At 41.1% G+C, this 14,497-nt stretch overlaps 1 protein-coding gene and 1 non-coding gene across 3 annotated transcripts in view; one reads left to right on the top strand and one right to left on the bottom strand.

Annotated features, from left to right (window-relative positions):
- The window catches only part of sema3h (sema domain, immunoglobulin domain (Ig), short basic domain, secreted, (semaphorin) 3H), a 52,209-nt gene extending 45,451 nt beyond the window's left edge, over positions 1-6,758 (bottom strand). The window contains exon 1 of one of the 2 annotated variants that reach the window (XM_085147261.1): positions 6,267-6,758. In XM_085147261.1, coding sequence (XP_085003387.1) covers positions 6,267-6,378 — 112 coding nt within the window. In that variant the 5' untranslated portion in view covers positions 6,379-6,758. The remainder of the gene's footprint in view (positions 1-6,266) is intronic. The other variant, XM_085147262.1, reaches the window with a different exon arrangement.
- trnar-ccu (transfer RNA arginine (anticodon CCU)) lies at positions 2,887-2,959 on the top strand. The gene has a single exon. It is a non-coding gene; the product is annotated as a tRNA-Arg (tRNA).
- Positions 6,759-14,497: the final 7,739 nt, after the last annotated feature.

The raw sequence follows: 14,497 nt of genomic DNA, 5'->3' as shown, positions 1-14,497 counted from the left end.
AAATCCCACAATACCACAAAAATACTGCTAACGTGAAGGAAAGCTGTGAGAAATATACATCTGGACAAAGATGAAGACCAAAATCACAGAAAACAGCCCAATAAAACTTTCCCCCCTCCATTCATGACTCTGAAGCGTCAGCTCATTAAAAAATATTGAGCTTCTTTTGTTGTTTGCGTCTTTACTGAGTTTCCCCCTGTCTGGCTTTCAGTAGACAGTAGAACAAAGTTAAACTCCCTAAACAACACCTGAATAATGGGAGTAAAAATTCAGTCTCACACCGCTTGAAAAGACTTGCTGACACACAGAAAGAACCACAGAGGAATGGTTGGAAACTCAGCTCTAGCTTATTGACAGCAGGTCAGATTGGAGCAAATTAATACTTGAGGGAAAATGAAGAAATATGAAGCTTGTGGATTTTTACTTAATGACTGGCTAAAGATAGCGCTCACATATTAACACCAGAAACCTCCGGAGGGTAAATTTACAGCATGTCCACTGTTGTCATGGGTTGCTGTTGCCAAAGCAAGGGTGTAATTAGACTCTATTCACCGTCTCAGTCCAGAAACAGGAGAAAACCCTCCACCTCAGAGTCCCTTAATCAGGGTTTTTTTTTTAAGTCTTAGCAAGTACTTAAAGTTTAGTGTAGGTCTTCCAAATATTCTGGAGGAATCATTTTAAACAGCAGAGGAGGGTGAAGTCTTTTCAACCTCGGTAGCAGCTATACTTTTCAAATTAGTCTGCAAGCAGCTAGTAAATTAAGGTCTTCTTCCAGAGAAAAGGCAGTCTTAGTTGAGTCTTTTATGAAGCGTGGGATGAGCAAACAGCTGCCGTTTGACTTCAGCAGTGACAGGCAATGACTGCGCCACCATTGGGGCCTGGTACCATTAAAATTAATAACAGAGACTATCCGGATTCTGTGCCAGATACCCATCCCAGTGAAATCCAAGTCTCAGCAACATCCTCAGCCCAGAGCCTGGAAAGCACTGGCCTAGATAGAAACAGATCTGAAAGAATAAATGAATAATGAAATATTTCTTGATTTTAATATCCCTCTGAAGGCTTTTGTGCTTTATTGGGACACGCGGAAAAGAGAAAGGTGAGGCTGGAGAGAGGGGACGAACTTGTGCACGCCAGTCAAGCGAACAAGGAACAAAACAGATTACTGTTCCTAACCTGGAATCTCAACACAGCAGTGAAATAAAAGTAAGCCGAGGTCGAGTGCTAACTGTTTATCTGCTTCTCTCGGCTGGAAAACACGCTAAGATATATTTATACTTAATGGTAATCCATTAAGCTACAGATTAAGCTAATGAGCCTGAATAGCACTAAAATCTGGGAATCCAAATAAAATCCATGCTGATCTGTGAGGTGAGAACATCTAGTTTAAAACCAATAAACCGTCCTATCTTTTTGGAACAGCCTGCATTTTCTTTCTACAATCTCTCTCTACTCATTTAAGGCAAACAGTGGCCACATATGCTGACAGCTGCTGGTTTGTGTGTCTCACAGACAACACAGCTGCATAATAAATGTCCTTCTGCGTTATCAAAACCAGTCAGCTCGTGGATGGGCAATGCCAGGGCTTTAACCGTCCTTAAATATCACAGAGATAAAAAAGAAACTATTTAAGGATTTATCTTAACTATAGCTTTTTCTGTAGCAACATTTTCTCTCTTAGAAAACCCAGATTGAGTCCCGCGGACAAGCGCATGAGCAAACATGCATCTGGACGTTGATGAACTAATCTACTGTGTATAATAACCACGCAATTTGCATTTTAATAGCATGCAATTTAAAACGACTCATTGCGTTCACATTACAATGTGGGCATTTGTCCAGAGAGAAACTGCAGGATGAGTAAAATGCCCGGATTACGCCCCATCACAAGGAATCAGCGGTTTAGAGGTGAGCCATCAAAGCCAGTGTCTCCATTCACACCAAGCAAACTCTGACTTCATTCCAATTCACTACAGAGACTGACTGCTATTAAATGTCTATGGCAAACCAATTGATGAAGTGAATGCCACATGAATAAAACATGACTCAGCCTCTGTGTGAGTTAATAGGTTCAAATTCACTTAGATAAGCCAGCCACAGCTCCTCTGAGGCTTTTATGAAGTTTTGCTGTGGTGATGTGGCGAGGATGATATTCTCATCCTCGCCACATCATCGTGATGCTTCCTTTAGTTTCAGAGTTGGAAGGGTGGTTGGTGCTGATGCAGCTGTAAAGGACTGATTTCTTCTTTAGGAACTTGTAATGATTGTGTTTTTGTACACATACACATTTGTGTAGCTGCGTTCGGGTATACAGCGTTACTGTGTGCGTGAAGTCTCACATGCTGCATCCAGAGTAATCATTTTATAGGGTCTTCATACAGCAATCCACCAAACAGGTTTCACCTAACACATTCCTAAGCAAATGTGTACGTCTGCATGTGTGCGGGGGACAGAGATCGTATCTATAACTGCCATTTTCCCTCAAGAAATGCGCACTATCACTGACTGAATGGCCGGGATAATGGACTCATTATACATAAGTGTGTCTGTGTGTGTATTGGCGAGTGAATAACTGGGATCATTTAGCCATTAAGAGATAGGTGGGGGTTAGGAGGTAATCAAGCGTGTATTTAAGTATTTAAAGCTGTTTTGTTTGTTTTTTTTAATTCTGAGACACACACAAAGCTGTTTGGTCAGTTATATTTCTCAGTAAAAGGTAAAAGGACCTTTGTCATATATATATATATATCACTTCAGTTTTCAGAGATACTACAGGATACTACATGCCTCCAAACCGAGTGACCGAGAATTCAAGTCACATCTGTTGTGGTTGATAGCAAAATTGATAACACAACCTGTCTCCACACAACCTGACACCCAGCCAGAGCCCCAGTGGCCTAATGGATAAGGCACTGGCCTCCTAAGCCAGGGATTGTGGGTTCGAGTCCCATCTGGGGTGAATGTGGTGTTTTTTTAAAGTAGCTCAGACAAGGCTTGTGGTTGTAGTTAAAAAAAAAGAACAAAGTAACATTCGCTGTCAGTTGGAAATAATTATCTCACATGCTCTATCCACCACAATCTCCTCCTACACTGCCTTGGCCAACTTTATAATAACTAACATCTTTTCTTGCTGCTGTAAAATTATTACAGTGACTTTTTGGGGCATTTGCTGAATGAACCAATACAGTTTTTTTCTTGAAATCTAAGAAAAAACCCATCAACTTATTCAGTCATTATTCTAGACACAGACTCGGGATTGTGAACAGCAGGCATGACTGACAGCAGAGTAAGCATGCTAGTTCAATGATCCAGGGGTCAATAAGGCTAGTGAGCGTTAGCATTGTTGTTTTACTACGTCACTGCTTTTGTCCCATGGTCCCAATGTTGTACGCCCTTTCACATTCTGAACTGTCTCATCAGCAGTGCTGCTACTGAGGCACCAACCCAGTGGATACATTTTTTTTGTTTTTGTTTTGTTTTTGTCTCCTGTACCTTTTCCCTCAGTTGTCTATTTTCCTTCTATTACTTCATCATCAATTTACTGCTGCTGTACCACTCACTTAAGTCTGAGGGATGCTTTTGGTTTCTGCTTCAAAGCTCTTTGTAGTAGCCAATTTTCTCCAGTGATAGGGTGAAATACTTCACTGTACTGTTTTTTCTCTTTTAGTTAATCATCTGCTGTGCATCCCAAAGGAAAAGGAAAAGCTAAATGTACAGTGTCTCTAAGCGGCCAAAAAATATTTCGAGTAATTACAGCAATCCCATGACAAAAAAAAATCTCATCCCTGTGTCTGAGGAAAACCTCTGTGGTGATGAGAAGGGAAATGACCACAGTATAGAGCTCCCACAGAGAGGCAGAAAGAGCGTGCACGCGCACACACAAACAAAAACAAATGTGTACAACAGCATGATGGTGGGCACCACAGTAAACACATCATACGTTTCTTTTTGTTCTCTTTCCAGAGACGAGCATATTGACCGCTGTAGATAGGAAACACACATACAGACACATATATACATACGCACACGCACACCTACACCGCTGCTGTTCAAAGATGCGAGGATTCGTCTCAACATAATACACAACAAAAAGTAAAATGGGCAGAGATCCTGGAAATGAAGCTGCTCTATTTAGGTACATATGCAGAAGCCTTTAAACACATGCACCAACACGGCAACACTCACACACTCCATATTCCTGTCCAAGAATATGCAGCGATATATATTCAAGGACATGCAGGCACCTATAGTAGCACAATCACTCAATCAAAGCTACTCCAGATTCCATTAGAGCCAAAGTCCCCCCTGGGAGAATCCAAAAGGATTCCCCTTCTCCCTCTCTCTTTACTTTCTAGGTCACAATTGGTCGACTCCAGATTTAAAGTACGGACTCTACAGCATCTTTCGGCTTATGCAAGGATGTGTAATCAGCTGGTGTTGTAATTAACGGTGGCTCCGGTAAACATGATTAAAGGGAGTTGTGTTTACCTCGCTGTAACTAAAGGCCTCAAAAATCCTTTTCATTTGAAAGGGATTCGCCAGAGCCGCGAGGGCAAACGCTGAAATCCAAATCCTGTTTTAATTACAGGATTTTGCTTTCACAAAACTTTTGACCGTCACGTTTGTGACCCCAAAACGGGTCAAAGTATTTAGTCCTGCCCTATTCAGTGGTGACAAGAGCATCTATAGCTACAGTGTTTGTTACGCACACATCGTCCTAGAGTCCCCTTGTTTCTTCAGCGAGGCAGACCCCACCCAACTGCTGCATCCACGAGGGTAAAGTAAACAGTAAAACTGGAGCAGCTGATGCAGAACAGCACCACCTTGTAGTAGTCAAAATCAACTCCGGTTCACCAACGCATCAGCCTGTAACTGCATAGTTCATGCGACATGCTGCACAGTGATACAAGTGCATGGAGAAAGAGGAGAAAATGTGTAACGCACACAGAAGCACAACGCAGTTCTCCACCAACAAACAGCTGAAACTTCAAGTGGCTACAGCTGTCCTTTCCCTTTTTTTATAAGGAGGTTCTGTTATGTGTGTCCTTCCACCACTGCGTGGACCTCACTACAGCGGACAGATCGGCCCGGGGCCAAGAAATAATTAATTCACTGATGATCTGAATCTGGGATTTCTGCCATGAGATAATTATTTCTTTGTTAGCCATAACTGAAACTAACAGACAAGGACACATTTCCAAATCCTGGAGGAGGGGGCGAGGTGGGGTGACGGGAGGTTTGAGGTGCTGTCATGGAGAAGGTCTTTCGAGTTTGAAACTTCATTAACGAAGTGCTTCAAAGGGGCTGGCAAAAGATTTGAGCTTGACAGGAAATTAATCTCGAGCCGATAAAGTAGGCTTTGCACATGAATTCTCCATGCTTTCGTTATGCTTTAGAAAATCTTCTCGATTGATAAGGATAACACTGTAATTAGGTATTTTTGCCAAAGAAGCAGCATGTACAGGTTTTCTCATAAAGCTGTTCATTACTCCGAGTAGAAACCAATATACAACGGGAAGAAGAAGCAGCATGACTTTTTGTCTGGCAAAGTCCCAGTTTAGCCAAGAGAAATCAGAGACAAACACTAAAATAATTACCCAAACTGCCAGCAGCAAACATCCTCCACACTATTCCACTTGATTGGCTGGTTCATCTTTGCCTGCCGTGCCTTCTACAGTTACACTTGCACACTATTTTCTTGTGCAATAAGAGCTTATCTGAAATACTCTTATGAGTGCTGCATTTAAATCGGTTCTTTCGTTTTCTCTTTTCTTTCCCGGACTTTTGTTTTTTATGTCATTTGCCACGTCTGACATGTGGTTTTACAAAGACTCTTAACTTTCAAGAATATGCTGTTATTATTCAAAAGTGACAAAAGGACAAAAGCGCTACTTTTCACTTAAAGTGTCAGACCTCACAGTGAAAGGAGGAAGCAAGGTTGGGCTAAAGATACGGCTGTCACACTCTGAACCTGACTACTGGAGGATGATTGATTAAATACAGATGGTTAGAGAGTTGGAGGATAATACAGGAAAGAAAAAGGCTGAGGGAGACAGGTACATGAACAGAAAGGCTTTGTGTATTTATACATGAATTGCATAACAGTGTGTGGGCATTAATAGAAGAACAAAGAAAGAAAAGTGGGGGAAAAAACGTGAAGCGGTACATGATTCCAGCCACCTGCAAGTACATGTGGGGAACCAAGACTTGAAACACTAACGGAAACATAAAGAGAAATGCTCAGAAATGGACGTGCTGCTTCTTACCAGGGTGTGTGAACTGCAGTCTGGGTTGAGATGCTCTCCACGCTCCTGTCAAGGTGGCACCGAGGTGGGCTAGCAGGACCGCCACCACCAGCAAGTACATCCTTCTCCTCATCGCACACGGGGAGTCCAAGTCCGGCTTCAAATCTACTGAATTCTGGCAACTGACACACTAACTCAGTGTAGAACTCAGAGAAAGGGCTAACCTGCCTGCCAAAGTAAACTGTGAAGTCCCAGTCACAGTGATGTCCAAGTGTGTCAGGCTTAAGTCCAGATCCTTAAAATGATTCACAGTTTTTCACAGGAAGGTAAGAAGTAGCACTCACGCTCAAACTTTACCATCTTTGTGTCTGCGATGCTATCTGTGCACGCACGCGTCAGAGATGGAGGCAAAACGTACTCCAAAAAAATGAGTGAGTCGTCTCTCTGCTGCCTCCTCGCAGCCTGACAACTCTCTACTGTTCTGTCTCTCGTCCCGGCTCCTCTCTACATGTGCTCGCTGTCTCCCTCCCTCCCTCCCTCTCTCCCTCTCTCTCTCTCTCTCAGGAAGGAGAAGAAAAATCCAAGATCTTTGTGGCCACACATATGCAGACGTGCTCGCCTATTCACTCCGCTCCGGGAAAACCTTGTTAAAGTGGAACTGAGACGGAGGAAATCAGCTTTCATCTTTTATTCACCATTCTCTTAGTCTCTCTACCGACCTCTCCTTATTGCGCTTACTCTCTCGCTCACCCTTTTTCATTTCTTCTGATGGCTTTATACTTAGCAAAAAAAAAAATTAAATAAGAAGAAGTGGCTGATAAAACATTATGGAAACTTTTTTTTTAAAGCAACAGGTATAGACACATGTTTATTGTGTTAACCACTCAATGAAAATAGGTTTTGAGAATCGATTAAGAATAAATCGACTTTTTATGAGAGGCGTTTCTATGAACCGCAGGTTCCAGCCTCAGGACTGCGTTCAGGTGAGACCAACTCATGAAACACAATCAGGCACCGAGCCAAGATGTGCACTAAAAGTAAATGAGTGAGATCTTCCAATCACTTCCAAAACAACCCACACAAAACACCAAACTCTACCCCTCAGTCTCTTTCCTCATCCTCATTATTTTCTCTTTTTCCACTCCTAACCCAAATGCAATCATTACCGAGCCCGTCCCTTCTCTCCTGCTCTGTTATTTTCATTAGATACCGACTCACTGGAGTACAGCTGCGCCGGGCTGAATTTTTCACCAGCTCAAGTTCAATCACAGGCTAGCGGGGACGATTTATTCATTCTCCTGGATAAATAATGAATTTAGGTTACGTGCAAATGAACAAGTATATGCTCCCTCTGAGGATTTCTGCTTTGTAAATGATTTATTCGCCGAGCTTGTTTGTTATTGCATAATTAGTGCAGGTTTTCTTTAAATATGACCCAGCGGTTTAATTATGTGATTAGATGTCCTCTGTCTTGGTGTTTACACAACCTCATAAAGCTTAGAGTTCGAGGAGGTCAAATCTGGTCAAACCCGCTCATTAATTAAGTTATTCAATTAGTGAAGGAGAAAAACTCTCTCTATCCATAGAGACTCCCCTTGTGATGACACAATGCACTACTAAAGTGACCTTGGGCAAGACGTCATTGCAAATGCATCTCTTGGTAATTAAGTGATTCTTTCGGGGTGTGGCCAAGGAAAATAAGCATAACTGAACCTCAGATATATTCATGTGCTGTTTTGTATCACTTAGAAACAATGCATGATTATTCCTGCAGTTACAGTACAGCCAGCAGTACTACTGCTTACCTCTCATTATAGCAGTGCCAGTCCTTTTTTCACCCATGCTGAGATCACCTGCAAGTAAAACAGTGCATATAGTAGTGTTGCATTTATACAGTCATCATGTCCCACACTAACCGCCCGGGCTAGTTTTGTGTTTTAGACAAACAGGTAACGCAGGACAGAGAGATCCTATGCAATAGATATGAAGATGTTTTATGTTTGGACGTGTTGTATCACTTGTGTTTTGATAGTTAAAAAAAAATTGCATAGCACTTTATAATATTGCCCTCCAGATTTAGCATTAAATTACAAGGTCTTTTATTTGAATTTAGGTTATAATCATACCTTTAAAAAAAACTTAGCAGATATTACACTAGAATAAGGAGGTAACAATACAATTTTTTAGAAAGGATTCAAAAAACCTTTTTACTCTATGCACCTTTGGTAAGTGAGTAACTTTTACGTATTTTAGTGGAGAAACAAACACTCTTTCAATACTACAAGTGTTGCTATAGCCTTATCCTCAAAAGGCAAGGTTAAGTGTTATAAGTGACCCTAAAAGTAATGTAAGCATACAATATACGATGGGGAGGTTAAAACCACTCCATACTTCGGCCCACATGCCTAAAAAAGTCAGTTGTGCATGCAATGTAAAATGGGGAGGTTAAGCTTCTCCATTATGTCATCTGTACCCCTAAAACGTAGATGTACACCTGATGTAAGAAGGGAAGTATAAGCTGTTCCATAATATGGCCATACCCCTAAAAATAAAGCATATTTACAGGTTAAAAAGGGAAATAGAGTTCCTTTGAAATACCTGGAAGTTACTCACTACTTAAAATCACTTCATGTTTCTTCTTTCTGGTAAAAAACAGAATTGTTTCCCTCTTTCACTTTCACTGTACACTGTAGGTAAATAAAAATACAGCCCAATTTTGGGGGAAACCCCCACAGATATTATGTGTTTTTACCGTGGATTACTTTGATTAAGTGTTGGGGAAATGGAATTTCATGCTACAACTTTTAATATTTCCTGTCCTATTGCACCTTGAAGCTGTTTCTACAGCTTCTGTTGGTAAAGTGTTAAACGTCAAGTCAGACGTGACATTTTAGAATAACGCTACTGCGACAGAAAATGAGGAAGAATGGGATGCTGGAGTAATCATTTACACATATGAGTCTCTACTGAGTCAGCATTTGTTGTCTTTCGATGTGCATTTTGTAAACAGCTGGTTGAAATTGCGCAAGAATCTGGTAAAGCTACAGTTTCACCTATCAGTAATGGGCCAAACAGAAATCCTCACCAGCAACTTAGCATGCTACTGATGATGCAGGTTCTTCTCCTGGTTCTGATGTTCACATTTCTAATACCTAAAGAGAAAATGTGTAAAATGACAAGCTTAAAAAATATTAATGTTGCATCCATTCCTTACCGGAACCTTTTAAACCCTCAGGTCATTAAGTCAGGATAATTAGAAGCTCGTTGCTAATCTTGCCAGAGTCAGTCTGCTTGTTAATTGCAACTAATGACCTCACAGTCAGCCTGAACAAAAAGCCTCCGATTTGTCTTTGACACGTTACGTCATTTGTCAATTAGCATGCAAACTCTGGCTGCTAAGACCAATTGTTAGTGGTCTTGGATCCCACCGCAGCTATTCTCTGCAAACCAGGCACACACAGACACGTCCATTGACTCATGCACATTCTCCGTGTTTCGTGAAGTGAGTGAGAATGCAGCAGTTAATGAGCAGCTCATTGTCGTCGTTTTCTTCTGTTTGGCTTATGGACCCCTATAAGGCAGACATGACACGAACCCTGATGCCAGTAATTGTTAATGACAGTAATGGTTCACAAACCAGTGTAAGTGATGTAAAAACAAACGAGCATCAGCTTCATTTAAGTGGCCTTTTGATGCAAATAATCACAGACTGAGAATCAACACCAGAGCTCTGAAAGCTCTGAAAGGTCAGACGTTACAAACTGTAGCCATGTTTATTTACTGCACTATGGGATATAATGGGGCTGGGAGTAATTAGAGTCATAAAGTCATAATTAGCTTGAACCATTATTCCAAGGTAGGTCACTTCAAATCTTATATTACTGTTTGCTTAATTATTGCTTTCAATGACAGCAGTGTTTATTTAACTCCTTTATATACAGGTTATGTGCCATATTTGTCCTATAAGAAAAGATTTAGCATGCTCGTGTGACTTTCATATTAGCATAAACTGCCCGAATCGAAACTATAAACATCTGGAAAGAAAGAAAAGTTGGCCATAATTTAGTCAGGGTGCTAAAGTGTAACCTTATCTGTGCCACCTATTCAGTACAGTGGTTATAGTGCACTTACATCAGAGGCGTAGGACTATGCTGCCACCTTACGTTTCTTCTTACTGTTTACCTGAATGTCATCTCGTAATCCCGCGAGACTCTGGACTAACCGTAATCTCTGGCGTTTCACCAGAACAGCGAGCGACACAGTTGTAATGACGACTTTGTACCGCTAGAGGTCAGTCTGACATTGTGTGGCCTGAACTGTTACAGCGAATATGTAAGAATATAGTAAGAATATAATAGTCATCTCAGAGTGGAGTAAACTTACCTTGTGTTATGTTTTTAATATACTATTCAGATGTTAGAATAAAACATAGAACGCTTACATAGCTAAAAGTTATTACTGTGGTTGTATCCTCATGAATGGTTCAACTTTCATTTACGACGGCCGTTATTTGGTTTTGGGCTATTTTAAATTGGGCTAAATATATTTTTTAAATTAGCCAGTCTGGTTTAATCCCACGGTGAGGTCGGGAATGAAATTCTTTAGCAGATGATATGGAGTATATGGCAGGGTGGAGAGTGTTTTGGAGGGAGTGGACTTGACAGTTCTCGTCCTCCGCGCTCACATCATGATGTGTTGGAACCTTTTGTGCGGGGGCGCGGCTGTCGTGAGCGCGCTTTCTTGGGGGATGAGCGGCAGCTGTTAGTGAATTAAAAGTAGATCCAAAACATTAGCATTTTTATGAAGTAACAGCTAAGACACCCAACTGGCAGCTTTATTCTTCTTCTGTTTTTTATTTATTTATTTATTTTTTTAACTGTGTCGTGAATCGTAATTCTTGTTCTACCGGAGAAACAGAGACCCACTGGTGACAGGACACCCAGCGTTTAAAAATAAAACTTTTGGAAACAAGAAGAATAGGTGGGTGTATCGATGAGTCACAATCACGGGGAAATCCTTGTCATACCCTCCGTCCAAAGTCATAACAAAAACTACACACCAGTCTCTCTCTCTCCCACACACACACACACACACACTGAGGACCAAGCAGCCAGTCCTACCAGTCCAAAGCCACCACCGAAGATCGTCTAATTGAAAGATGACTATCAGGAAAGTATAAGGGTGTGACAGGCAAATCTGGGCAGCAGCTGCCGCATGGATGGCTCTGCTAATTAAGAATAAGGAAATAGGTATTGTTACGACACAACTCCGAGTCTCGTCCTTTTATGATTCACTGCAGGCTTGTTTGGATGATGTATATGTGAAACCACTCAGTCAGTTTCATCCAGTATTGGTTTTTTAGAAAACCTCAACACTGTTCATGAATGCTGATTAATGGGTAAATGTTCTTTTAAGAATTAAGTTGTTTTAAACAGAGGTGGGCATGGGTGGCAGCAGCCCGCTTAAAGATTTTGTATATAACCACAACCCTAGCCACGAAAATTTTTTACATTGTTATTACATAGTCAACACCATTTATTTAAAACCTTTAATTATTCTATGGATAAAAGTCAAATCTATTATGATAAAGATAAAGCTACCTAGCATCATATAATTACTTAAAACTAGCTCACATCACAGTAATAAGTTTAATAAACAAAATAGTAATTATAATAATGAATCTGCAAATTATAATCTAGTAATATGATCTAATACATGTGATTCGAGAGGGCCACTCGACACTGGAAGATTATAAGGGCAAATATAAAATGAAGGCAGTAGCATACAGAGCAAACTAATAGTACTGCAGTAGTTTAATCCATAGTTGTTTATTCATTGCCGAGACAACGTTGTTGTGAAAATTAAATGTTTCTGTTGTGAGTAAAAATAGTTCCAGACTGAGGGGCCAGACATTTTTGACGTCAACACTGTTGTAGTCATGTATCTTGGGCCAGAGTTAAATTGCAGTGATGCTCACATGAAATGAGATCTTTTCCTGTCAGGAAGTTGACGAGATGTTTTTTTTGTTTTGTTTGTTTTTTCAGTTTTATAATGAGAATCATCTTAAATTACCCTTGGCTGTTCGTGTTCAGTGGATCTGGATGGAAGAGGGGGGTACACTGGTCAGCACTGTTGACTCACAGCAAGGAGGTCCTGGGTTTGAATCCTCTGTGGAGTTTCCCTTTGTCTACGCAGGTTATCTCAGGGTACTCCGGCTTCAGTGCAACATTTAAAGGCATTCATGGGGTTTAGTTAATTGGAGAATATAAATTTGCCTTAAGTGTCAGTGTGAATGGTTCTCTGTGTTCAGCCTACAATAGATGGCATCCTATCCTGGGAAGGCCGTCTATTGTAGGATGGATGGATCTCAAACAAAATGTTATGGCCTACAAATTCAAGCCAGGGGCTATAGCTTGGTTTGGGGTTAGCTTTTACTGAAAGATTATCACTAACTATTTTTTTTAACATATTTAAAATAACAATTGCTAGCTAATGCTAATTTAAAACATAATGTGAAAACTTCTGCAAGGAAGGTACAAGAGGTTTAGGCAGGTTAATTGGATTTTCACACACTTCTCTTCGAAAATCTCCTCTATATAATTGGGATCAACAAAATATTTTTTAAACAATTTAAAACTATGTATTGTATCGTTATAGCTTCTAAGAAATCAAAGACAATTTTAGGTGCATAATTAGACAAAAAATCGTTGCCTCCATGCAGATACGCTTTGAGCTGTAGAACAGCGAGTCTGAATAATGATGAACTTCAGAAAGATCCTTTGGAAATGCAGCAAAGTGAGAGGTCTTTCCTTTTTTCTTGCTGCCTCCCTCACAAACCGACCGTTTCACTGCAGATAACAGGCTCTTGTGTAACCCTCCCCCTTCTCTTTTTTCCTAGCACCTATTGGACGACTCCCTTCATCTTCCTCTTATCTTATTGGACAGGCGGACCAGGCAATGAGCTCATATTGGTTAAAAATAGTCGGGCCCGTGAGTGGCTAAAAATAGAGCGGTATATAAAGCCGGCAGTTGAGCCGCGTTGCTCGCTAGTCTTCCCCGGCTGTTAGGCGAAAGGGAAGGGAAGGAGGGGAAGAGAGGGAAAGACTGACTGACTGACTGACTGACTGACTGAAAGAAAGAAAGAAAGACGGGAGGGGAAGGAGCCACACAGCAAAAGAAAGAAAGCAGCATCGGCACCCACTCCTTCAGCTCATTCCTCTACAAGTGTTGCGCTAGAGACAGCGCGTCTTATGTCTTACATGCCACCAGTTTTGGGTGGAGTAGGCAGTGACGAACTTCCTTCCTTCCTCTTCGACTTCGTGGGTTTCGCTCTGAATGCGTCTCTAGAAAGCCCCAGTCCATTTCCATGCCTAGCCAGCAGAGATCTCACAGTTGAGGAGGTGCTTTTTATTAAGTCGGGAATACCCTTAATATGTCTTAAGTGTCTGTCTGTATAGTCATAGCTGGTGTAGCTGTGACTACAACAAACTACAGTGGTTCTAACAATGTTGCTTCTTGTGTGTGTGTCTGTGTTGTGTTTGCCACTTTGCAAGTGTAACAGCATTTTAATACTGTTATTGCAAACTTTACTGAGACTGAGGCTGTGCCCGTTTAGTGACAAACAGGAAACAGATGAGATCATGAGGGCAGAGTCGGTAAAATAAGAATAGAGTACAACACAGCTTATTGTTTCTGGATGAGGCCCTCCTACAAGAAGGTCCGCAGTCACGGAGGTCGGTCCTTTGCAGTCCGGCAGGCTTAAGTTGACGTGGTTCCTCTCACATCCGCCCACTGTGGCTTTTGTAGTTTACTGTTGGAGACGACCTCCTACCTGTATACTAGAGGCATATTTTCTATATCATTTAATTTGTCGCCCTCCAACCATACCGCACAATTCTCCCATATATGCTTGGTACTGAGCAAAAATCTTAAAGTACCTCTCATTTTCTTATGTTTTGGAAATGGGAAACGGGTGCAGAGATTTATGGAAATGTGCATGTAAATACACGTAAATACAGTATATAAGGCAAAAATAGAGTTTGCCCAACTCCAATATCAAAATCCCCTTTATTTTTGAACTCTTAGTCAAGCTTTCTTTTATTTCTTTTAAATAGTGCAGGGCATTCAAAGCTCTTCTTTGGATGTTGGCTGCCTTTTGTTCTGTTCTGTCAAGACGATCCCACACTGCTTCAATCATGTTGAGATCTGGGCTCTGAGGAGGCCAATCCATGACTGATTGTGTTCCACTGGGT

Source organism: Neolamprologus multifasciatus, chromosome 20 (assembly GCF_963576455.1).
Source record: "Neolamprologus multifasciatus chromosome 20, fNeoMul1.2, whole genome shotgun sequence".
Classification (NCBI taxonomy): domain Eukaryota; kingdom Metazoa; phylum Chordata; class Actinopteri; order Cichliformes; family Cichlidae; genus Neolamprologus; species Neolamprologus multifasciatus.
Note: the sequence above shows the minus strand (reverse complement) of the source record. Positions and strands in the feature narration are given on the sequence as shown.